General features: G+C 30.6%; 3 protein-coding genes across 3 annotated transcripts; 1 reads left to right on the forward strand and 2 right to left on the reverse strand.

Moving 5' to 3' along the window:
* Positions 1-450: 450 nt before the first annotated feature.
* Positions 451-2,571, reverse strand: HELRODRAFT_187786 (hypothetical protein). Its single transcript, XM_009010531.1, has 3 exons — positions 2,326-2,571; positions 1,993-2,227; positions 451-855 (listed from the first exon to the last, which is right to left on the reverse strand). The coding sequence occupies exons 1-3, from the start codon at positions 2,421-2,423 to the stop codon at positions 682-684; spliced, it is 507 nt and encodes a 168-aa protein (XP_009008779.1). The 5' UTR covers positions 2,424-2,571; the 3' UTR covers positions 451-681.
* A 64-nt stretch (positions 2,572-2,635) lies between these two features.
* HELRODRAFT_187787 (hypothetical protein) lies at positions 2,636-10,994 on the reverse strand (the record flags this gene model as incomplete). The annotated part of the gene is made up of 6 exons (XM_009010532.1): positions 2,636-2,764; positions 3,305-3,500; positions 3,600-3,744; positions 7,625-7,838; positions 9,247-9,363; positions 10,886-10,994. Coding segments are annotated over 6 exons (906 nt in total), but the record flags the coding sequence as incomplete, so codon positions are not given.
* A 9,740-nt stretch (positions 10,995-20,734) lies between these two features.
* Positions 20,735-25,390, forward strand: HELRODRAFT_158469 (hypothetical protein; the record flags this gene model as incomplete). Its single annotated transcript, XM_009010533.1, has 7 exons — positions 20,735-20,767; positions 21,550-21,624; positions 21,894-21,965; positions 23,727-23,906; positions 24,512-24,586; positions 24,975-25,101; positions 25,356-25,390. 7 exons carry the CDS (start codon positions 20,735-20,737, stop codon positions 25,388-25,390), a joined length of 597 nt encoding a protein of 198 aa, XP_009008781.1.
* Between the last annotated feature and the right edge of the window lie 1,510 nt (positions 25,391-26,900).

Here is a 26,900-nt window from a genome sequence, read left to right on the forward strand (position 1 = left end):
TATTGAATTTAATCTAGATAAAATTGGCAAAAATTGCTAGAATACTAGAACAAGAAACAAAAAATATGGTTCTAAGAAATTAAAGGAGTACAAAACACCGCTCAAATCAATTCATAGAATGTTTGCTAGTCGGATAGTTTTTTAACTTTTATAAATTTTGTTCGTTGTAGAGAAATTGTTTTTTGGTGAGGAATGGTTAAAAAGTTTTGCCAGAAAGTTTTATCTGTAAAATTCCATGAAACATAAAAAATCGTTTTATAGAGATTTTCGTTGAATAGAAGTTCGCTATAAGAAGGGCCGACTGTATTTGAATATCTCGCCGCATCATGCTGTCCGTTTTGTCTCATGTGTCTATTTAATCACATAATGCTTCTTTATGTAGAGCTGTACATTTTATACAACTCTCCAATTAAGGCAGGAAGCATGTTTAAAATGCGGAAATAAATTGCATTCCATTTCAAACCTTTATTTATTAATCAAATTTAATAAGAAATAAATTTAGATGAAATTAAAATCGATAAAATAATAAAAATTGGTCATTTTTAGAAACACAACAGTTAGAATTTTATGATCATTAAAATTATGGAACTAGAAAGAAACATCATTTAAAACTTTTAAACTTCTGAATAAAAACCAATTCAACGTTAAAAATTAATTTGATGTAAGTAATCATTTTGGAAATCAGTCATTGGAGTTTGTGGTTGAATCACTGAGGCATGAGAACCAGCCGTCTGCATTCTCCAGGCACCTACCTCGCATGCAGGCTTCCCCAGCGCACACGTCCGAACATTTCGCCACGTTCCTGCCATCAACGTGGCTCCGCGATAAATTAATATCTTCTTTCCCTATTTTGAGCTGTTGAATATCGTTTAATGTTTGAAATGAAGTGAGATGTGATGTTTTGCAACTTTCATAGGAGGCAAGTTTTTTAACAGCTCTTACGGAGTAATATTTGTACATCTTTTGCAATGGCAATTGAATTACGTAAAGAGAATATCTATAAGACTATATATTAAGATTAGAACAGTTAAAGAAGAAGATAAAAACATTTAATGCTTTGATGATGTTGGAAAAATTGGAAACTATTGAATAGAAATTTAAGCTTTGTAAAACATTTTAAGTGCATCATTTATAAATGAAGCATTGAAACAATTAAAGGCAGGAACGTTATCACATTCTGAGTCTCGAGAAACTGAATCAAAGCACAATTTTTCAATTAAATTGCAACTTTTCCAGTTTGAATGTGTTTCTTAAGTATTGTTAGGATATATGATTACAACTTTTTTTTAACATTTAATATAAAGTTTAAACTTGTAAAAATATCTAAAAAACGCTTTAAATTATTTTAAAATTGATTAAAAATTATGATAAAACTTTCTAGCCTAAGTTATAAAACCATCCTTCTCATTTAACACTTGAATATATATAATGTAACAAACAAACAGACAAACAAACAGACAAACAAACAAACAAATAAATAATATTTAAAAATATTAAAAGTATTATTGTTAAATTATGCATAAATGAACTTTTTCACTAATTCTGCTATGTTTTGAAATGAATCAAGAAATCGAAAATCAGTTTTGTTTATTTTCCAACAAATTTAAGTAATAGTTTGATTGCGTTTAATGAACTTCAAACAAATTTTAATTAAATCAACTTGATTATAATTATTTAAAAAAATATTTCATGGAATGTTAATAAAAACATTTATTTTTTCTTAAACTATTAAACATGTATAAAATTTTTAAAAATTTTGAGATATATTTTTACAAAATTTATGGTTTTTAAATTATCCGGAAACGCTATCAAATTTTAATTAAAAAGTTAATAATTAACAAATATTTATAAGAATAAATTTATGAAAGAATTAATAATAAATTTACAAATTTTCAATTGAATTGAGCACATTTGAAAAAATTTTTCTGATCTACTTTTACAATTAGAATAAACATGTTAGTGCAAACCAGCTTGACCAAACGAAAGACTTACATTTCGTATGCAACCTTGGAAACCTTCATCCACATTGACTTCTCTAGGCATGGAATCGATGTCAGGATGGCCGCCAACATAAATAACATGATCCTTACCGAGAGTCAGTTCAAAGAATCTTCCTGGAGACGTGACTGACGTGCTGTCGACTGAATCTACCACCATTTCTACAGACTTTTGAGATCGGTTGAGGTGCACTGTGTGCCAAATATTGCGCTGCATTCTAAATTTACTTCTGTAATTTGAACATATAAAGATGTTTTTTTTTAAGTTTTATTCACGCACCAATGACTGCCAAACTAATTAATGGTACCATCAAAAATACATATTTACTTCAAACTGAAGATGCCACTTCCTAAATTGTAGACCAAGCATAAGTAGCCATCATTTAATGACATTATTACATAGTCTCCTATAACATTTTGAAGCATCCCAATGAAAAATAATAGACCGTAATTTTGTTCGTTTCTGAAAGTTATTTCAATAAAATTGCTCTGTCGTAGTCCAAAGATCGCTAGCTGATTCAGTAATAAGTACGAACTTCTGTTGAATCTTAATATTGGACCCGAGCTTGCTATTCAATAATGAATTAAAAACAATTAATGAAAACATCGGAGAACTGATTTACGACAATAATTGCTACCGATTTCGCAACGAGGGCCTCTCCAGCCGACGGCGCACCAGCAGACGATGCTGTCGGTAAGCTCGTCGTAGGAACAGCTACCTCCATTCAAGCATTGTGTTGCATGGCACTTGTTTTCAATGCAATTATCTTCAACAGATCAAATTAATTGTGTTAAAAAATTAAACAAACAAACAAATTAAGTAAACTTTTCAAAGCAAATCAAGCAAATAAAAAAAAACATAAATAGTTATCCACGTCGAACAATTATTAGGTGATGATCATCTAATTCGCTCGTCAACAACGACTAAAATCGCAAAAATCGACTAAACAAAATTAAGAAAGCAAAAGAACAACAAAACAATGATGATAACGGCAATTCAGTTAATACCAGCAACAACACAAGCAACAACAACAGCTCAACAACAACAGCTCAACGATAACAGCAGCTCAACAATGTTGTTGTTTGTTATAACTGATCTGTATATATCAATGTAGTTTTGTATTTAACATCTGCAACTTTTTAAACTTCAGCTCATTAAGGAAGATTAAATATCGTTATTCAGCACACGCTAATAAAATAATTTGCAAGGAAAAATGAAAACACAGGTGAATTAAAAAACTTACATTTAAAATTATTTAGAAACGTATAACTTAATGATGTTTCATATTTATTTATTTTTTACCAACCGACATTCCATCCATCCAATGCATCGCCTTTGATGTTATCAGTTTTTCTCATGTCGAGTTTAACGCCATCCATGAAGATCTTCCTGATGCAACCGACCATGCCGTGTGTCGTCAGTGCCACTTCGCCGAAATGTGAAACGTTCGGATGGCCACCAATATAAAATTCTTTCTTCAGACTAATCTTGGAAAATTGTCCCTGAAAAAAGTTTGTCTCTGTTTATTTATACAATTTTAACTTTTAAAAGTTAAGTTGGAGTTTAGAATTTCAAAATTGTAATCTCTTCGAAAAAATTACTTTTGATTTCGCCATCAACTTAATTCCGTCGTTCAACTTCAGCCAGCCGATTTTATTTATCCGTCCTATTTCTAAGGTGTTCCAGTTGTTAGCGAGAATTTTGTTTAAACTTCGAATCGTAACTATCCCCGACCCACAATCAAACCTGTCGATAGAATTTTTGGGGTTCATTTTCGTAAATATATTTTTCATAAATTTTTCTAAACAATTAAAAATAATAAATAGGATGAAAACATTTTTTAAAAAAGTGGACAAAAGAACTTTTTAAATTGTCTGATGTAAGCGTGATTTGTGATAAAAGTCGTTGTTTTAACGAAAAGGTAGTGTCTTTTAAGTCTTTATTATTGCAGCTCTGGCACACGCAGAACCACTTACAATGTTACAGATATATTATCTATCTATATATCTTTATTATGTTCTTCATATCTTCATCCATTGATATGAATCAGCCATCTTCGCCACAAAGGCTGTTCATCCTTTTCACACGACGTGCACATGTATCTTATGTGCACGCTGCACGCGCAAGCACCGCATCATATACGCTGAGTATATGATAGCAATTGAGATGTTTGACTCAGGGCGCATTTGAACCACTGAGCCAACTCGCCGGCCAAACAAAAGAAAATTTGACATTATAAGCCCCAAAAAAGTCTTGTATTTTGCTGAGTGAATTATTATTATTTTATTCATTGTTTTAAAAGTCAACATACGATTTGACTACGATTTGAAACTCTGTGGAAAGATTTTGTGTAAGGCCTGCTCTCTACTCATATTATATCACACTAGAAAGAATAACTAAACTGAAAAACTGACACGTTTTGTTTTGCAGGCAACAGCTAGCAGCAGGATTGGATCGCGTTCAGACGTGCCTGAGCAGACCTTTTTATTTTAGACTAAATTTAAGAACAATCAGAATCAACGCAGGCCAAAACGCCGCCTGAATGGTACACGCTTCTGCATAACTGCACGAACCAGGCCTGCGCGGGCAAGCCTGGACGTAAGTCGACCTTTTAATGACCCCACAATGATGATTCCCAGTTGATGACTTACAAGTTATGACTTTCATTCATGACCTCCATTCATGACCTCCATCCATGACCTCCATTCATAACCTACAAGCTATGACCTCTACTCATGACCTCAATTCATAACCTCCATTCATGACCTACATAACCCTAACCCAACATTGATGATCCACCCCTGACAACCAACCAATCAATCAACCTATCAATAATGAGCCCGCGTTGATGACACGCCACTTTTTAGATTGTTGAGGCAACATGTAGGAATAACAAAATTTTAAAACTTAAAGTTTTATATCATAAATTATTATATCTGATTTATTCAATAATATTTTAAAAATGAATTTTGGCATGAAATTCATTTAAAAAAATTTTCTTTGACATGAAATTTTAAAAAAATTATCATCGGCACGAAATTTATTTTAAAATTGTATATTTAATGGATGAATTGATTAATACATTTATTAATTGAATAACTGATCAAACAAACATTTGGTTAATTTTCTGTTCAACTTACAAAATAAATTAGCTGGCAAACTTTTGGCAATAGATCGAGGTGAAATGTTTATAAAGTTTGATTGCAAGTCATCTTTCAATTGGACTCAGCAAAACATTTTTTCCATCAAAAACGATCAGCCAGTCAAGAGCAAACAAAGAAAAAACATTTGCGCTAATGTTGCACTCTTTATTTTTCATCCACCGCATGGGAATAATAACAGATCGAAAAATCAAATCAGCGCAACGAATGTATCCACGTAATTTAATAAGTGGAATGAAAACTACCAAGTCATCAATGTATCACCAGGTGCACAGTTTTGTGAATCTGTTAACATGTTCAACGTTGGCGCTAATATGTTTTTTTAACTTTTAAATCCAGATTTTTATCTAGATAAAAAAATTTGAAACACGATTCAAAAGTGAACTTCTTAGGCAACTTCTTAGGCACTATATTTTGTGTCACGTTTAATGGCATCACGACTAAAAGCGGATGTTACTTTAGATAAAAATTAAAGGCGTTCCTATTCATGGCTTGATTCGATACGCTGCATACAAGAGTCCATGAGTGCTTTTTTAAAAGTATTAAAATGTTGTTCAAAATAAAAATCTTCACTTATTTTTATCAACTTATTCACTGCGTAGATGCAAGTTGCCTGCTGTTTTCGTTAATAATAAAAATTCTTTAAAATAGGGTTGATGGATGCATAAAACGTAAAACATAAACAAATATATGGAAGGATATCTGTTCAAACGTTGTATTTGTGAATGAGTGGATGTGTGAGCGTTGCACGATGTACGTGCATGCACATGCAGTAAAATTTTCAAATATGACTAACGTAAGATATATAGTGTAGCCAAACATTTAGTACAATTGACAAAATACTTTCAAATTTTTATTGCAATAGTCTTTATAATTTTTATGAAATAAAAATATAACCGAGGAACAATCATTAAAAATAACAAAAAATTACCAAGGTCTATTTTTATGTCGAGGCAGAAAAGAAGAAAGTGGAACGCTGTTAAATTATTTGTTCCTTAAATACCTCAACTTGTAATTGAATAAGCTTCACTAAATAAGATATTGTAATAACCGCTGGAATGATCAAATTGCGCTATATTATTTGCTATCCTAATTATTTTTATCTCTGTTATGTTTGTAATTTTCTGATTGTAAACCATAGAGGAGATATCGAATACATGCTAAAACTCTACTGTAGAGGCTATATAAAGATTTGTGAAAAAAGGAGAGGTTTTCAGCGAGGTTTGAAGCGAAGTCTTGATGTGATATATGTAGCTACCTAGATTAGTTTGGTGTTTCCATTACTGTTGGCATTCGAATAAACGTTCAAACAACGGATACGTGGTGTGAGCGAAAAAGAAACAACGCAGGTTTCAAGAGCAAAAGCCTGGTCTGTTTGTACAGCCTACAGCGCATAAAAAGGAGATGCCAAGTGAAACTCCCAAGAAATTAGAAATATCCGAACTGGGTCATTAACATGATAAATGATGTGATGTACAGTCAGAACCTATGATCATGGAAGAAAATGGACAAAGATGAAAGTAGTCCATTTGAATAGATTATAGGGGATAATCTATTTGAATAGATTATAGGGGATAATCTATTTGAATAGATTATAGAGGATAATCTATTTGAATAGATTATAGGGGATAATTCATTGAAATAAGGAAATAACGTCTATGTTAAGGACTAACAAGCTAAGGTGGGGTAATGTTTTAACCGCTGGAACGATCAAATTGCGCTATATAATTTATTTTCTTAATTATTTTAATCTTTGCAATGTTTGTAATTTTTAGATTGTAAACCACAGAGGAATGTAAAGATATATCTAAAATCCAATGTAGAGGCTATATAAGGATTTGTGGAAAAGAGGTTTCCAGCGAGGTTTGAAGCAAAGTCGTAAATATGATTTATGAAGTTGCTTGGATAAATATAGTGTTTCTATTACTGTTGGCATTCGAATAAACGTTCAACCAAGTTTGTGTTTGAAGCAGTTGTGTTCATCTATCTGAAATCTTGAACCTACGAAATATTGATAACATAACGATCGCTGGAAGCTAGAACACTTAAGTTGGAAATATAGAGATTAATGAAGTTATAACATTAGTGATGGTAGTAACGAGCGTCAATGTGTTACAACAATATTTTATAGCAATAATAATTGATTGCATACCCACCCATATCAAACCTGCACTCGAAAATAATTTTTTAAATTGACTGAATGAAATACCGCATGAACCGGCATACATGAATGCACTTGCTGTTTTGTAGTAATCACAAAACTGCAAATCATTCATGAAAAACTATAAACGTGACCATTTCAATCAGCGAGTATTTTGCAGTTTGAACTTAAAGAGGTTTGTTTGTCAAGTTCACCGCTAAATCGGCAAGCCATTAAATAGGTTGACAAAATAAAAATTTTACTGCAAATAAATGTAATTATGTTATATGGATAACAGAATATCTAAAATAGAAAAAACAGCAACCTGAATTGGACATGACCGGACACCAGTGACACTGCCATAAAATCTTTATAATACTTTTCAGAGAATGATCCTGAAGTTGCAAATAAAAGTAATCCATAATGAGCATCCGCTTTAATTTCTAATGTGATATTTATTTTTTGAAAGGCCGTGCTGGGTAGTCCAAACATTTTCAAATACCCATCTCCATGGAATCTTGGAAGTTTTGTATTTAATTCTGGAAGGCAAACAACTTTTTGTTAGCCAGTAAAAATAATGCTATAAAAATTATTAAGTTTTATCATATATTACCACTTGTAAAAAATAAACATTTCATAGGCGTTAAAAAACCCAGTTTATAAGTTTTGATCCAACACAGTACTTCAATCACAGGGAATCATATGAGATTAGCATCGACGACAGCAACATTGTGCCCATAAATTAACATTTAAGTATCACATTTCAAACATCGCCAAAATGTTTTCAAAGGTACCTTGAATAAATTTTATCCCATTTGCACAAAAGCATCTACAAATCACTATACACAACTCGTGTTTTACATTGCAGCAACAAATCAATATAAACTTTAAAAGAGATTAGTTGGATCACCAATTCAAACAATCGCAAATATTTTGGAAAGCTTTTTAAGTTTGAATTTTGATAATCTCCACAGATGTTGTGTTTCAATTTTCATTTTTTAACAGTTGTCAAATTAGTTTCTGCCATCTTTCACGGATTTTACTGTCCAATTTAGTCAACCAAACTCGTCCAGTTTTTCGCATCAAACAAAAGTAGAACAATGTACACTTCAATGGTCCCAAACTACTGCTAAAATTCAGACTAAAAATTATTGATTTTTGTTTGTTTTTTTTTTTAAATAAACGAAATATAAAAATTTTGTTGTTGAACCAGATTTATAACTTCATGTAAAAACTAATGATCTATGGTAGCTAACGTATCAATTAATGTCTTAAACGATCTATAAAATGGTTTCTCAATCTTTTTTGCCTTCTGACTCGACTACCACAGCCAATTATTTAAAATACTTTTAATGTTAAATTCGTGAGCTATTTTTTAATTCATTGAAACTTTTTTTATTGTAACTTCTGAATGGCAATTTTACTTTTCATTTTCGTTGTAAAATATATAGCAAAGTTGGTATTTGGATTGTTATAAAAAATATATTAAAATCAAAATGTAAATATGTAAGTGAAATATACTTTATGGTAAAAGTTAAAGATTTATTTTCATAAACCTTTCTTCATGTTTTTTGAAATTGTTAACTACCTTCTGTGTTGTTATGATTAGTCAACTTTGTTTCGAAAGTTAATCATCTAACTTTTTCAAAACATCATAATGTTAGTTCAACCAAAACTTCATACAACAACATCATCAATAACAATTTCATTTCAGTGACACCAACAGTGTCATGTCAACAATGTCACCAACTATGTCATGCCAATACTTACCACGGCAAGTAGTGAGTTTTACATTTATAATAACAACGTAATGCTTTTTTTCAAATCAATGATAACAAACTATAATAGATTTAAAATAATAATTTTGGTTTGTCTGTGAACTTTTAAATTGTATGTTTGATATGAACAAAATTTATTTGATTCAAAGATTAAGAATTAAGTTGTCACTTTGACTGCACGTCGGTCCGCCAGTTGGAAGTGGACAATTACACTTCATCCAGCTTCCATGAACTTCTCGTCTGCCGCTACCTCCTTCAACGACGACTTCATTCACCTTCAAGCATCTAATTAGAAATATTAAAATTAGACCAAATTACAATTTTCCAATAATTTATGAAAGTTTTAAAATTCTGTCAATTTAGTTTGTTAGCACTTGCAAAATGAAGTAATAGCGTCCAACAAATTAAATCGTATGAATTGAATGAATAATGAAAATGTTTAGTCGATGACGCATTAAAACGTTCAAACGTCAGAATTATTTTTGCGGGGTTCTTTCCAGTTGTAATCAACACAGCTTAATGGTAGAGTGCATGCATTGGGAGAGCAAGCAGAAGGTGTTATAATTCAAAATTTGACAAAAAATGCTTTGAACATAGAGATATTGAGTTGGTGTATTCAAACATTTCAAAGACCATCCGAAAACTCACGCTTTTTGGTTTTTCCAGCTTCTAATTGTGCAACCAATTTAATCCAAAATCAAATGAAAAAATTCAAAGTTTTCCACACAACTTACTGCCACTACAAAGTTGTAACGTATCGAAATCGTAATGGCAAAGTTCAATGAATTGTTTTATTACATTGATTATGAATAAACAAAAATTGAACCTATTTTGAATGACATTTGAAACATTTCGAAAATGAATGTTAGAAAAAATGTAAAAACTTATAACATCGTTTGACACCAGCTTGTCAGTGCTTGTAAGTTTAACAAAAAATAAATTCACATGCAACAATTTCAATATATTGTTTGATATTTTTGTCGTTCAATCAATCTACTTGCATGCGTGAGTGAGCCAAAAAGTAGTTCATTTAATCATTTAATGATGGTTATCTTTTGATAATTATTATTTCCTTCTAATTAACCGAACTCTAATATGATGTAAGTATTCATTTCTTTATTTTAAACACATCTATACGCTTCAATCAAATGAATGCTAAATTAATTTTTATCAATTATACAACAACGTACGGCAACTTTAATTTAAAAGTTTAAATCATCTTAACTAATGAATCTCAATAGAAGAAAACAATGACGTGGGCAAAAATTTTCTACAAAAATCCTAAATAGACAAATGATCTTCGTAGCTCATTAATAACCACTTAACGTGTTTCTAATAAATGTATTCACTTAACGTGAATTAAATATCATAATTAAGTGTGTAGAAGTGGTAATTTCTAAACCACGTTCAAACGCGAAGATCTTTAGCTTTAGTCTTTTAATGCGCAAGTTTTATTGAATGTTGAATGAATAGTAGGTAAATATATTCGATTATTGATTGTTTATATAAAATAAGAACCATACATCAATCTAGTATATACAAGTTACATAAATACTTATACAATAATTACTATATAATCAAATGAGTATATTATGTTTACAGTGTGTAACACAAACTAACTTTTAAGCGAAATTCTATCCTAAGGCATCCTTAAAAAGCTAAAAAAAAACTTGAGTATCACCGTTTGAATATCATAACAATAACAATAGTTGTCAGATTTGAACGGAAATAGTTTTATAAACAATCAATCATTAAATTGTTGAAATGAATAAATAAAAAAAAATTGTATGAAAGCAGTTGAACCCACTTTCCTTCATTGTCGCAACCCTCAACGAGACAACTTAAATTCTCCTTTGATGACACAGCGTTCAAATAAAACGAAATAAAACAAGCGAAGCAGACAAAACCAACCATTGTTGACTTCTAAAAAGACTCGTGCCGTTTGAACAGGCTTTACACATACATGTAATTATACAATATAATCATGTATATATATATATATATATATATAACATAAATAAATATGTATATATATATATATATATATATATATATATATATATGTAATATGAGAGTGTGTGTGTCAATACGACAAAAACCGACTTATAGATGCTCATTTACCTGTTAGTTTCTTTGTGTGTTTGTTAATGGATGTGTGTATATAAACATATTTGTAAAATATATATAGATATCCACAATACTGTTTACTGGTCTCTTTCCTTCCTACATTTAATAATTATATATATATATATATATATATATATATATATATATATATATACATACATATATTTGGGTTCAGACCGTCGTATTTATACAGTTATTAATCACCGCATTTCCCGCATTGTTAAGTTTGTAAGTTTTTCAATTTTTCAAACAATTATTTTATCAATATTATTCAATTTATTTAAATTAATAATAAAATTTCTAATTATTTTAGACTGTATTTTTTATATATACATTTACATAAAAGCTTTTTTGGTAACCTTTACCATAATTAGTGTAATAAATAGATTTTGTGATATTATTACATGTTGTATATGTATATGTGTATATATATATATATATATATATATAGGCTGAAAGGAGACCATAATTGATGCAATATATGATAAAATCTACCACATTTTTAGCTTTTGAAAGTTTACGATTGAGCTTTCCACTAGACTGTTTTTAGCTTCTAACTCACGGAAAAGATGCATTATTCGTTGTTGACTTCTCACCATCTCTTATCACGACCAAAAAACACCTTAGTTTGCAATGTTGTCTACTAAGATAATAATTGCGTTATGTTAGTGTTTAAAGTCGATGAGTTCCATAAGGGACGAAACGCGTCTAGTCTAAAACGAGTTGGGTGTTCACAGAAACGCACTTTGGTCGTGTGGAGAGATGGTGTAGCCTACTTAATGTGCTCGTACTGACCGACCGTATTTGCGATAGTTTTTTTATTACGATTCTCAATATTTCTAACCAAATTCTTGTTGCCATAATTTGTTTTATTAGAGCTAAAATATCGGGGTTTCAACAAACTATGGAACGAATCTAGCCATTCTATAAGCATTTCTCCTGTCATCATTATTATTGTCGTCACGGTCATTGTTAATCTAGTCATAAATGTTTAATTCATTTTTAAACATTGAAACATTGCGGTTACAATTACTCTGTTCTTACATGTCAGGTCACTAATCAAAACCTTTCAAGCTTGATGTTTGTCGTCTTAACGTAGGCTTTTGTTTTAAACTTTGAATATATTCAGAATTTGTACTTCATTTGTATTTTTATATTTTCACTTTTGTCTGAGCAATAGCAGTGAAAAGACGATAAATATTGGGTTAATTAATCTTTTAAAAACTGTTTCATAAATAGCACCAAATAGAGATTGGCAAAAAGGACTCCAATAGGTAATTGTTTATACATTTCATCTTATACTTGTAGCAGCTTTTTCAAATTATTTGTGTATCTTTTTATGTTTTTTTTGTGTGTTATTATTGCACATTGTGTTAATAATGCGGTTTTCTGTACACTCTGCGAGTTCAACGGTGAAGAGTGTCTACCATACTGCTTGCTCGAAAATAATGATAAGTTCTAATGTAGAGTTTAAGATATCTTTCATATATGTAGATTGGGATGAACTTATTCAAATTTGTTGCTATGTGGTATGTAGGTGTGAGAGCCTGGCTAAAAATCAGTCTCAACGAATATCCTAGCTGATTAGTTTTCACGGCTCAGTACGTATAGCCTTTGCAGGATTTGCCTATTTGCCTATAAAATTTTTAAGTCACTGCGAGTGGGGTTTGCTGGTCATATTATATTTTGTTAATTCTACTATTGTTGTATTCTTGTATTATTGTAGTATATTGTTTAATATATTATAAAAAAAGGCATGCGTTGATTATTTTTTGTCTTTATAATTGAAGAATAAAAATAAACTTTAATAAATTAACTCGCTGGTGTTGTTATCTATTAATTTTTTGCTTTAGTTTAGAATGAGATTGAAGTATCGATGGCTCAATGGTTAAAGGTGCCTGGTCTTGCTGTTGCAGTGCCTTGGCTCGAATACAAAAAATTCCCGCCTATCACGTGCAATGTGCGTGATGCGTGTTTTGTTTTTCGTTGAAACCTCTGAAACAAATGCAAAAGATAGAATAACCTTTTAACCTTTTAATTCTAGTTAAAATTAATTGTTCCAGGGAGTGTATTTTTTTGTTATAGTACATGAACTGTCTAAATAAATTTTCGCCTTGTAAAAGTTTTCATGTGTACTGTAGCAGATAGCTATAAAACATATTCTATTGCAGTGAATCTTCACGAATTTCAAATATAAAATATTAGGTAAATGCAGGAATATAATTATTTTATTAATATATATTGCAAAAATTATTTATCATAACTTTGTCTACAAATTTTAATTTTTCAATTTTTATAATGTTTCCTGTGTTTTTTATCTATTAATATTGATATACATAAGGTTGTAAAATTTATAAAATAATTTTTAAATTTTTTTTTTCAAAGAAAGAAAAATTGTAATTCACTAACAATTAAAACATGATATTTTACTAGTTGTAAGTGAATTTTTGATTAGCAATGTTATAAAGAGCATTGTAATCTGTTTTGAATGAGGACCGTTGTCACAAAAAATATTAATAGAATTTGTTGAAGATCGGCCAAGCGTGATAGAGTGAGCAGGCGACATCTGTCTATTTGTACATGGCTCTCTAATTTGTACTTTTCTATTTTTTATACTTTTTTGTTATTTTTTGGTATCAAATTTGTTTAGATGTATTATAATTAAGATTTATTATTAAATTAAGATTTTTTTAAAATCTATAATATCGGAAAATATAATAATATGTAATCAGTTTAATCTATGACTCCACTATTGTTATAATAAATGATGATCATAAATAAACCTTGAACCACACCTACATCAAAACAAATTCAAACATAGCATAAAAGCAAAACATATATGTATATATATATAAATAAATTAATATATATATATATATATATATATATATATATATATATATATATATATATATATATATATATATGGCGGGTAATGGTTTACCAATAATACCTCTAGCGACTGAATGGGTTCTTAAACCTTGTAACAACGCGATGTTGTTCTTACCTATTGTTCGCGACACCTCAATTTGAGTTTCTTGGTTACCATAATTGAGTTGTGTTATCTTAAACCTTATTCGGCAGGCTACTGACGAATCTCGTGAGAGAGACGAAGCGTACGTTTGGCCTATGGCGGGTAATGGTTTACTAATAATATATATATATATATATATATATATATATATATATATTTATATATATATATATATACATATATATATATATATATATATATATATATTGCATTAAGACAGTCAGAAATTCAATTATTGATGAAAATAACAGCATGTTCGGCATTAGTTAACTTTCTGTTTAATTTTTCGATTTTTCTAACTGTTGATTGTAAATCATTTTCAAATTTCTTTAGTTCAAATCCAAAATTTGTGTTTATTTTTTGCATGATAGAACAAAAAAGCTTTCTTCGGTATTCTTATACCATCTTATCTTCGGTGTTCGTATTGATACGTTTTGTATGTGATCAGATGCTCAAATATATATATATATAGAGTTTTGAGAATTTTTTATCCACAACCGCGGTTGTGGTGCGGTAACCGCGGTTTGAAACCACATTGCGGATATCCGCTGGGGCTCTAGTAGGTAGGTAGATTGATAGGTGGCTCACAAAATACACATGCACATTTAAACAAAGCATCACACGTATGCCTTTGAATATTGCCATATATAGATATTGGGTTGAGATTATCCGATATGCAGTGAATTAGGATATCACAGCAATGTTGGCGTTGTTAATTCAAAATTTAATTTTGCAATTTTTCGTTTGACGAATTTCAGTACATTATCAATTTTGCTGAGTTCATAAGCAAAATTTTTATTCATTAAATTGGACGGGGCATTGCCATTTACAAATCTGTGGACCAAGATAGCAATTATAAACAATATATGCATGAAAACTGGTTGCCAGTGTAGCTCACGTAGTAAAGGTAAACTATAGCAACTTCTGCAGTACACAACAAAAACAACTGACCCAGAACTGAACCATGAAGGACACCAAACTGCACCTCATCAACGCGCATTTTAATTAATTAAAACAAATTGCTGATTACAACCCACTAAATATGACTCAAATCATTTCAGATTAACAAATACAGTTTTTTTTTAGAAAAGAACTTACGCTACGCAAATTGACATATCGACATGAGATACATAAGAAAAAAGTCGTTTAGCAACAATTCGCTCCATAACATTCGAAAAACAATAAAAGATTCGAAACGGCCGATAATTGCTTATTTTATTTTTGACAAGATATGTTTTTTTCAGCAATGGTTTGACAACCTCATGTTTAAAAGCAGATGGGAAGGTCTCCTTTTCCAAACACAAATTAGGTAAAAAGTCAAAAATGGAACAAATAGCTGAACACATTTCTTAATAAACAACCGTCGGCAACGCATCAAGATGACAAGACTAAGTAGAAAAACTCATGATTGTCTCAGTAATCTCTTCTAATGAACAACCTGAAAAACTCTTGAATTTGACTAAAAAAGAAGAGCCAAAAACAAGTAGATAGTGAACAACTGACGATTGGCAAATACAAAAAATTTTATCATTAAAGAACCCAGCAAAATTATAAGAAACAATCGATTTCCCTCAACCGGGAAAATGATCTTGTTGATGACATTCCAAAGCACTTTAGTATGAGTCTAATTATTTATAACCAACTTCCTCTAATACTTTTCTCCATTCTGTGAGCACGATTTAGTTCTTTCATCAAAAGTGCGATTCCAAGCAGCCAAATTGGATGATTTTGCTTGAAAGTCCTTTTAAGTTTACAGCATTTTCTTTTCATCAATCTGCAGCCAAAATCAAAATAAGGTGCACCAGATGCCAGTCTAGCTGTTACAAGATGTATTGGAACAACCCTTTCGATGGTCGATGACATGATGCCACAAAACATTTGCAAGGCAGACCATGGATCAGTCGTTTTTATAGCATGCTAATGTTGGAGACAAGCATTAGCGACAAAAAAATTTCGCTATCCATCCAATTGCTTCTATGAACGAAGAAATTTATTAATAGTTAATGTTTCAAATACAACCGAAAAAACCCACTTCAACCAAGAAGTGATCCGACGAAGAACCTCAAGAAAAAACATTGACCGAAATTGTCGGAAAATCATCGCAGGAAACAAAAAGGTCCAACGTCTCTCCATTAACATAAGTTGGACCGAAACTCAATTAGACAAACAAAAAAACTAGATACCTCAAGCAACTCAACAGCAACCGAATCATACAAGCATTAAAGTCTCCGTATATTATAGCTAGATGGTTTCGAACTGGTGCAATTATAAAATAATTCAACATAATTGCATGCTCTAACATTCATATTCCGACATCTCAATCCGTTTGCTCCTAATTAAATAAAATGTCTTCACAGTTTCTATTCAAATTTTTAATTAGTTTCAAATATTTTTTTAATGTTAAATTTATTGTATTTCTTCAATGATGTCGTGTGTTTTGACATTTTTTTATTTTTTTCATTAAACTTTTCTTTGTTTAAATCCACGGTGTTGGAACTACAACAGGACAACTTCTTTCTACAATTCTTACTTATTCGATTCGCTTAAGTGGATGTGAGTGCTAAATAACGAGAGAGAGAGAGAAAGAGAGAGAGAGAAAGTGAGTTTGAGTGAGTGAGTGAGTGAGTGAGTGAGTGAGTGAGTGAGTGAGTGAGTGAGTGAGTGAGTGAGTGAGTGAGTGAGTGTGAGTCTATGTGTGTGAGTCTGCGTGTGTCGGTGTTTGAGAGTGTGTTTGTTGTAAAACTATGCGTAATTTTTAAGCAGATCATTTTGTTTTACATTTGTCGGTTTTAAACAAATAGACAATTCATTCAGTTTATAATTTATTGGTAGAGTGAATAAACACGTGAAAAAAGTATCATTTATATTCATAGAATTTTGACAGATATTCAATGCATAATGCATGTTTATTACTTTTAAATCCGCATCGACGTTTACGAATGCGTACTGATTCCCTCTATGCATATCTTAATCTCGCATCGTCTCGCAAAATTATTCTTTTTTTCCTGATGCATGCCTAAATGACTTAACGCAGAAACCAACTTTTCAAATATTTTATAAACATTTCTTTTACAACAAGATTTTGTTACAAACTAAAATAATATTTGTGTAAAATATCAGTTCATTCCAAAAAATTCTTAAAATCAGATTTTGTTACTAATAAAAAACGAATTGCAGGATTGCCATTTGTTTTCTATGAAATTGTCAATAAACTTTAAGCTACTGTTTTGTAAATATCCCACTAAAAATCTTTTATTAAGTTGATAATAATAATATTAATTATTATTATTATAAAAACGATGTCTATTTTGTTATATTTATAAAAATTCTTGATCCCTGCTCATGAAATTTTAAACTGGAATTACCATATCCTATCACTTCTACCATATGTTCAACAGTAACGTTTCCAAACCGTTTTAGATGTTTCCCTCCCCAAAATAAACTTTATAATGTTATGACCCTCCACTAAATCAAACTTTTCATACGCAATAATATCAAATTCATTCTACAAAAAATTGCGCAATATTTGGATTTATACAATTACTCTGTAATAGTTTGAAAAAATAAATAACTTTTTTCAAAATATTACATGATTACATGATATCCTGAGTTTTATTTTATTAGTATTGTTAATAACCGACCCCTTGAACTTGTAGGGTATGGTTATTTCTTTCTACGTGGATTCTTGACACCGGAACAGACTTAATTCAGATGCACTTTATTAGAAAGAAAACAGTGCTGGCAATCCCTTGTGTGTATTGCTGTGATCAATCACTCGATTATTCAATCGTTAAAATCGTTAGATTACAGCACAATAACTAATCAACCAGTAAATCACGGAATACAACTAATCGTCAATAATTAAGCTTCTATTGTCAGACTAATTACATTGAGTTCTTTAGCCCTGTTATTCTTTACTGCAGTGAGTTTCCAGCTATCAAATTCTTACTCCTGTCACCAGTGGGTAATCTCCTGAAGATCCCACTTCTAACACCAGTGTTGTAACCTCTTCGACCTCGTAACTACCAACAGCGATGTTATAGCTTCAATACTCGGTATATCTCCAACACCGTATTGTTGCTTCTAACGATAGTCAAGAGTTTGTTTATCTGTAGGTCCAAGATTTCCGATAGATGAGCACAACTACTTTAAAGGCAAACTAGTTTGAAAGTTTATTTAATACCAGCAGTAATAGAAACAATAAATTAATCTAAATAACTACGTAAATCACATTTACAACTTCTACGTCAACTGTATTCCGTCTTCATCTTACCTGTTCTCCTCTCTCTCGTGTGTGTCTCCCTGTCCTCGTGTGTCTCAAATCTTGCTCGGCGTTGCTTATATAGCTACCGAACTGCTTGTAAATGTGTCACATGAGTTTACAACCATTTTAATAATTTACGCATTCTGATTAATTTACAAGAACTTCACGCAATTTCTAACTACTAGTTCTTATATTGACTTCACGTCTGTGTCAGTATCACTAATTGGTGTAACATTTCTTTTTCTGATTTGTTGGAGGACAACTTTGTCTATTTTATGTGCCGTTGAAATATGATTTCTGTGATATAAGATTATGTCGTTGTCATTGTTATTTTTGAATATATTGTTATCTTGCTGCAGTCTTTGTTGAATGGTGCTCTCAATGGATGATGTCATAAAAAGGAATTTGCGAACATAATACCGAGTGGTGAGCCCATGGCTATACGGTCAATTTGCAATGTATAGTTTGCCTGTGGGAATGTGGAAAGATGCTTTGGTGAAGAGATTTGAGATGTGTTTTTGGTATTTTTAAAGGGACCATGCCTGAATGGTAAACACTATTGATGATAATACCAATTGTGAATATGAATATATATATATATATATATATATATATATATATATATATATATATATATATATATATATATATATATATATATATATATATACATATATATAATTATTAGTTTTTGTGACAGTAGATAAGTTAGATTAAAGTTTTGTTGGTAAGATCTAAGATCAGCGGTGCTAGATATGACGTTGGAGCGTGCACGGAGTGTTAGTCACTTGTGGAAAATTGGCCTTAACAAGAGCAATAAATCCAGACTTAACAAACTTGGTGTGCTCTCCGTACAGACTGAGTTTAACCTTGCAAACTATTAATAATTAAACTATTTTACTTTAAAGAAATTATAGTTGAAGTGGGCAGTTTGGTTGGAAGTCATTGCACACATAAAATTTTGTTGACTTTGACTACAAAATTTTTAACTACTTTTTTATCAAAAATTCCGATTTGGTGTTATTAATAAAAAAAAATTTATAAAAAAATAAATTGGCCTCCTCTAAAACATTTCTTGATCTCCCAAAAGAAGGTCGGCCTCACATGTTGAGAACAAATGATAATTTTAAAAATCTTAGAACAAATTAGATTCTTTTATGAATGATTTTAAGATCTTTTTAAATTTGTACAAAAATCTAACATTGCAGATTAGGTTGTTTTTTTGAAATTTATTCCAGAGTCGAGGACTCGAGCAACTAATATGGAAAAATAAAATGTTCTCTTTTTGACGTTTCAAAACAAGACAGTTTTGTTGTCGTGTTTTTCTGGCTTTTATGTATTTAAAATAATCATCGTATTCATACGGAAGACGGCCATTTAGCTGTTTGAAGACGAAAATTCCTGTAATGAGCATGTTGTTGCGTGAAAGAGAAGACGAGATTTGATTGTGATGAAACATTTCTAGAATTTATTGAGTGAAGGTAGCTGTCTGAGAGCATTTTTACTGCCCTATTCACGATTTGAAAAATTGCTTTAGTGTTGGATTTATACGTTGTTACCTAAACTAAATCACAATAATTAACATAATGCATTGTAGAGCAACGTACGACCTTTGTGGTAAGATAAAATTTATATTTGTTGATGAAGCCCAGACCTCTGGCGAACTTTGAAGCAACATTTTTTATGTGAATTGCTAGGAATTTGCAAACTTTAGTTTCACTTATAATTTTTATCTTAATACAAAATTTGGCATATTACTTTATACCTCACAAATAATATTTGCTCCTTTATTATTAGCTCTTTCCTACCGAAAATCGCACCAGAACATGACAAACTCAAGGTTGTGCAATCGTCATTTAACTAACTTTTTTCAACTTGACGTAGAAAAAAATGCCGTCATGTTTCATGGCAACGAAAAACAACTTACAAAATATGAGTTTCCTCATCAGTTATTAATGATACGTATTATAAATCAGTTATAATAGATACGTGACGTCATTGACTTTTCTTGTTGTTATATATATATATGGGTATAACGTATAATGGGGAAGGCTCGATAAAGATAATTCAATTCTAGTTTAAAGGTCAATTGTTGCAAGGTCACATTCATACTTAGAATTAAACTGCGTTTGGCTTCCCATGAAATTATTCGTGGCTGACAGATTTTAGAAAACTTTCTCAAATTTTTAAATTAAAAAATTAAAACTCACGAGAGAAACAGAATTAGGAAGAATGGCCGATGACGTGGTGTACGTGAGGGGAAAGGTGGGTTTTAATAACTTTATTTCTATTTTTAATTTTCAAGTGAATATTAAATTAAATTAAATGATTTAATAATTAATTTAATAATTGAAATCACAAAATGAATTGCATGCATAGTTAGAAAGTAAGCCTTACTTTCTAAGGTATACTTTTGCTGAATCTTTTTTCATCTCTAATAATAAGGATTCAAGTTTCAAATGAAAAATTTTGTTTTTTTGATTTTGTAACATTTTTATTCAGAGATTGGTCTTGGGTTGTTGGTTGTTATACTATAGTATAACTGTATGTATAACAGTTATAGTAAAATAAACATTAATGATTAATTTTTCAATATTCACAAATATTCACATGATCATAATATATTTGTGTTTATCTTTTTTAAGTCTTTATTATTGCAGCTCTGACATACACAGAACCACTTAATAGTGTTCCATATATATATATATATATAATTATCTATAATCTTTAATTATGCTCTTCATATCTTCATCCATTGATTTGAATCAGCCATCTTCGCCACAAAGAATGTTTATCCTTTTCACATGATGTACACATGTATTTATGTGCACCACATCATATACGCTGAGTATATGATAGCCATTGAGATGTTTGGCTCAGTGCGTATTTGAACCACTGAGCCATCTTGCCTGCCAACATGTGACAACTTACTTCAAAAAGGCAAAACACCTGGTTTATTTTATGGGGTTATGCATTGTTTGCAGATTAAAATTAATTAAATAAAAGTAAGCTAAAGTACCTACTGTTATTGAAATTTTGATTTTCAGAGTGGCACGGATGTCAACCTCTGGGATGATACAGCACTAATTAATGCTTATGATAAGGCCATCAATTCTTATAAGGTTAGGTTATATCTGACTGTGACCCACTTTATTTTATATTTATGTTGAGTAGGCACTGCTTAAATTTGTTATCAGCAGATTGAAAATATTAATTTATTTAACGTTTGATCTCTAAGAATATTTTGTTTGAAGATATGTTACTGTTATAATTAAAAGCTTCTTATTCCATTAATACAAAACTATTGATATAAAAAAATATTTTTCTATTTAATTTTTGAGTACTCTAAAATGAAACATATTATAAATTGATTTTCTAATTTATTTCACAGAAATTGAATGGTCATATTGCCAAAGAAACAAACGAAACATTACATAAAGCTAAAAAGAAAAATATTCCTGGGGTATATTTTTATATTGCATATATAATTGTGTAATTATAATTCTGCAACTTCATTTTCTTTCAGCTAGTTTAAGGCTTATCACTTATTTTTATATTATTATATTGATATGTTGTTGCTGTTGTTGTTGTATTGTTGTTGTTAATAGGGCACAACTTCTGAGCTCAATTGGCAGCCCATTCCACGCTTGTGCAGTTTTGTAACAGAAACTGCTATCGGCGAACTGTGTCTGTTTGAATGTTGAGAAAGAGGATGGAACAAGTCATTGTGTTTGTGACTAGATTTTAATTATAAAGATAATTAGGGAATTGAGATCCTAAGGCTTATATTATTATGATGTCAATTTTAAGGATAACTTGCTGCTGCAAGGAAGCCATTGTAATGTTCTAAGGAGCTCTGATGATCCATATTACTGAAGAGTTGCACCATGGCCCGCGATCGTGAACCAATTAGATTGGGCGGTCATTTTGATCATTGATATTTATTATATATATATATTAGGGATGCGCCGGATTCAGGCCGGGGCCGGATTTTAGTTACCGTTTTACATACGTTAGAAAAAATACTCACTTTTACGATTATCTACATGTTGAACATCAAAAAATAACACCAAGCAAATAGTTAATTAATTCAAATATATGAATAAGCTGTGTGATACGCCAAATTCTGTACACAAAGATCAGCTTAATTTATGCATAACCCATGTTATAGCATAAAGAAAATTGTCCAGCTCATCTCACAATTAATGATGTTAATATTACGTGCACAAGTTATTTTACACAAAGATCAGCTTATAATGTATGCATAATCAATGTTATAGCACAAAGAAAATTGTCCAGCTCACCTCACAATTAGTGATGTTGTTATTATGTGTCATGTATGCCTAGCCTAACCTTTAACATACCATGTTCTTAAATAATGCGATTATGTATATATATATATATATATATATATATATATATATATATATATATATATATTATGTAGCTTTATGATCCGTCATATACAACAATATAGTATAAACACGTGCACAAGTTCTTTTACACAAAGATCAGCTTATAATTTATGCATAAATTGTCCAGCTCATTTCACAATTTGTGATGTTGTTATTATGTGTCATGTATATTTAGCTTTTAACTTATTGACATAAAATTAATTTAATTCAATGAAATTTTTTTTTCTATTTGTAACATTTTTAAATGTCGATAGACGCTTAAATCCGGCCACCAAATCCGGCCGGGGCCGGATTTGCAAAAAAAGCCGGATATTGGCCGGGGCCGAACTTCGGTGCATCCCTAATATATATATATGCAATATTTGATAAAATCTACCGAATTTTTAGCTTTTGAAAGTTTAAGGTTGTATGGTTGAGCTTTTCAATATTTCTAAAAGTAATTTTATAATTATTATCATAATTATTGTTAAAATTAATAAGAAAATCATTCATGATGAAGCGAATAGGTTCTATTTCGATTTTACTCATCATCAGCGCTTATACAGGGATATTTCAAAGTTTTACAATTCTCTGCGTGTGCAGAGTGCTTTTATTCTGCTTTGTCCTGTCTATTATGTCGTTGTTCTGTTCATTTTCTTAGCTTGTAAAGTCTTTCAATAAAATTTTTCTGGTCGGTAACGATGTCATCTGTCATCGATTGAACTGAACGGTTTATATGAAATTTTTATAGACACAAATCATTTATTTAAATTTTAAATTTTGACAGTTGTAGTTAAGTTACTTCTAGTTAACAAATTTTATTTATCCAGTGGAAAGTTGGAAGCAAATGCAAGGCCCATTATTCAGAAGATGGTTTGTTATACGATGCAATTATTGTGGCCATAAATAAAAACTTGGGCATGTGCACAGTCAAATATTTGTATTACAACAATGAAGAAACTAAAATGTTGTCCGATCTCGTTAAGATTGAGAAGTCCAAAAATTCAAAAGTATTTTTAATTTATACAACTTTCATTTTTTGTTTGAGTGAAACTGAAACTTTTTATAACTTTAAAGTTTGTTTTAAAATATATTTGTCTTCCAAAATTTTCAAGCTTTGTATTGAGGCTTATAAATTATTTAGCAAACTTTTCAATTTTTATTTATTTTTTAAAGTTTTTGAATTTATCATCTTCATTATCAATCATCTGCTGCATTTTCTTAACCACAGACTTTGTTTCAAAAAAAGAGTTATGTGAATCAGTTAATTTTTATAAGGCCATTGTCTCAACATTTATCCACTCTTTGAAACACTTGAAAAACAGTGTTGACATATGAAAGAGACGGCAGGTCATGTCGGCAAGCGCTGATGTAGAGAAGAAGAGAAGAAACTTGTTCACTCACCAATAATTGACATCGCGAGCGAACCTGTTTTTACGTCCTCCGAATATTTTTCCTATTACATTTTGTTGATTACACAATTACTATTGCTGTGCAAAATCGAACAACGACTATTCATTGATTTGAAATGTAGGAGCTTGTGTGACTGCCAACACGATTACTTTCTAATTTCAAGTTAAACTCATAGTTTCAATACAAATTCCCCAATTGATAGGCAGATAATTCCACCCGCCATAATTCAGATGATAATTCAGACGTATCTAATATAACTTCTGCTTCTTTTAAAAAGGTTTTCATTTTAATTTTTCAATTTAAAGTATTGCTTATTGCTATAAATTGTTTTTTTAATGAATTGTGTCATTTTTAATTCACGTTAAACGTTTTGTTTTTATTTTAGACCTTTGCCACAACTAAATCTGTTATAAAACTTCTGACAAGTAGTTTGTTGAGAATCATTATTGTCATTGTTATCAGTATTTAGAGACGTTTATATCCAATCTGTTGAATGAAAATCGTCCAAGTTCCCATCATTCTATAATCATATTTTATGTATTTTGTCCATAAATTATAAATTGTATATAGATTAAAGATAAAATAGCTTGGGTTGCTAATTTTATAAAAATGAAAATGTTCTACCCTGTGTAGAACCTGTTGTATAATTTTTTTAAATTTTGCAGTTGTTGCCGAACTGTCCACCGCCTCCAATGCCTGACATTTCGACGATAACCAACGAGAAAGACGCTTTGTACGGAATGCTCATATCCTGGTATATGAGTGGCTATTATACCGGATATTACAAGGCAGGTTTCGCTTAATAGTTATTTAACAAATATTAATTTTTTTTCTTTATTTCAGGGGCTTCAAAAAAGAACGGAAACTTAATTTTTTTGCTTTCTTTTCGTAGTTACATTACCTAGCTCATGTTTTTCATTCAATAAATTATTCAAATTTACTTGTTTTTGACAGTTGAAATGTTTTCTGACTTTCTTTCTAAAATTTGTATTATTATGTTGTTCAGCGTGTTTTTTTGTCTCTCAATATTAAATTAAATAATTCAGGAATCGTGAAAGCTATATTGAAGAATGCAACTTAATGGTTTAATTAAACGGTTGTATTAAAATGAATAAACAGATAATTTAAGCCATTCTAATTCAACACTCAAACGCTCCAATCTTTAATCGTTTGTTCGTTCTTTTTGATTCTTGTTAAACACTTGTGCTAGATCTAGTCTTTCTTTTTCTGGTTTTTCTCTCTACAACACTTCCTTTTGCAACTACTTCTCCATCATTTCCAATTTTTATCCGATACCATGCGTCCATTTCGTAAAACCCGTAAACATTGTACGGATTTATTTTCTTGTTCTTTTTGTGTTGAGGCACTTGAGGAATTTTAAATTAACAAAGTCACCTATTCTAGACAAAAAAACAGGGTCGGACTGACCTAATCTGAGTGGCGGTATGGCCCAGTGGCTTAGTGCTGTTTCGCAGTGCGTGCAGTGACTGGGATCGGTTCGATAATATGGAAAGAAGACTCGCCTATCACATACTTCGTGTGTGATGCGTATTCATGTACGATGTTTGTGGCGTTTTGGTGATTCCTCTGAACCTAGGAGGTGTAGTAGACCTTTAAAAAAACCGCCCCGCGAAATTTGGTCATGGCGGCTCACATGATCATTAGTTTGAATTCGTTAAAAAGGATTTTATTTATTATACGTTTTAATTTGTAAAATTGCAAAACAACTTTAAATAATAAATATCTTCTAGTTGGTCTAACAGCTTTTACATCAAAAACATTATTTAGTCTAATACATAAAAAACATTTTAGTCTAATATTATAATTATATATATTTAATAACTACTGTGACAGCTTTTTCATCGTTTCACGAGTCGATACTGAAATTTCAATGATTTCATTGTTATTAATTCTTGGGAGAAGGTCCTTTTCACAAGACATCAGCATGAATGATTTTAAAGTTGACTGACCAGTAAATTTATTAATTTGTTAAAAATGTATTTCAATTTTGAAAACGACCCCTCACAAACAACTTTTTGGTAGTTGAGAGCCGCCGGCCCACCGGGAGGGCCGGCGCTCTAGTTCAAGCATGAAAACAAATGAAGTAATAAGTTAAAGAAAATCATATAGGACCAGAGAGTTGTTTATTCCATGTAGATAGAAATATGAATTTTTAGAAACATTAATCATTTAAAAAAGGGGCATATTAAAACAAAACAAATAATATTTATAAACAAAATATATAAAAATCAGGAATTAGAAAGCAAAATGAAGTCATGCACTTTAAAAATTTAAAACCATCTCCCCGCCGTGATATTCTAGATCTGCTATTATTTTTTGTATATAATAAATTGATTACTAAAGGGTCTTATTTTGATATATGTAACTCATCATCAGTCCAATGCATGAAAGTTTTGAAGCTATTGAAGTTCTTTATGAAGCAAGGATTTCAAACTAACCCTGACTTAAAACAGACGTCTATGTGTTACATATTCGTGAGATTTTTGTGGCATATTATTGTCCAGAACAAATTGAAGCTAAATTGGTACCATAAATAAATCTAAAAATATTTACCTTTGATTTTTAAGAAA

The sequence above is a fragment of the Helobdella robusta genome (assembly GCF_000326865.2).
Source record: "Helobdella robusta unplaced genomic scaffold HELROscaffold_1, whole genome shotgun sequence".
Taxonomy (NCBI): domain Eukaryota; kingdom Metazoa; phylum Annelida; class Clitellata; order Rhynchobdellida; family Glossiphoniidae; genus Helobdella; species Helobdella robusta.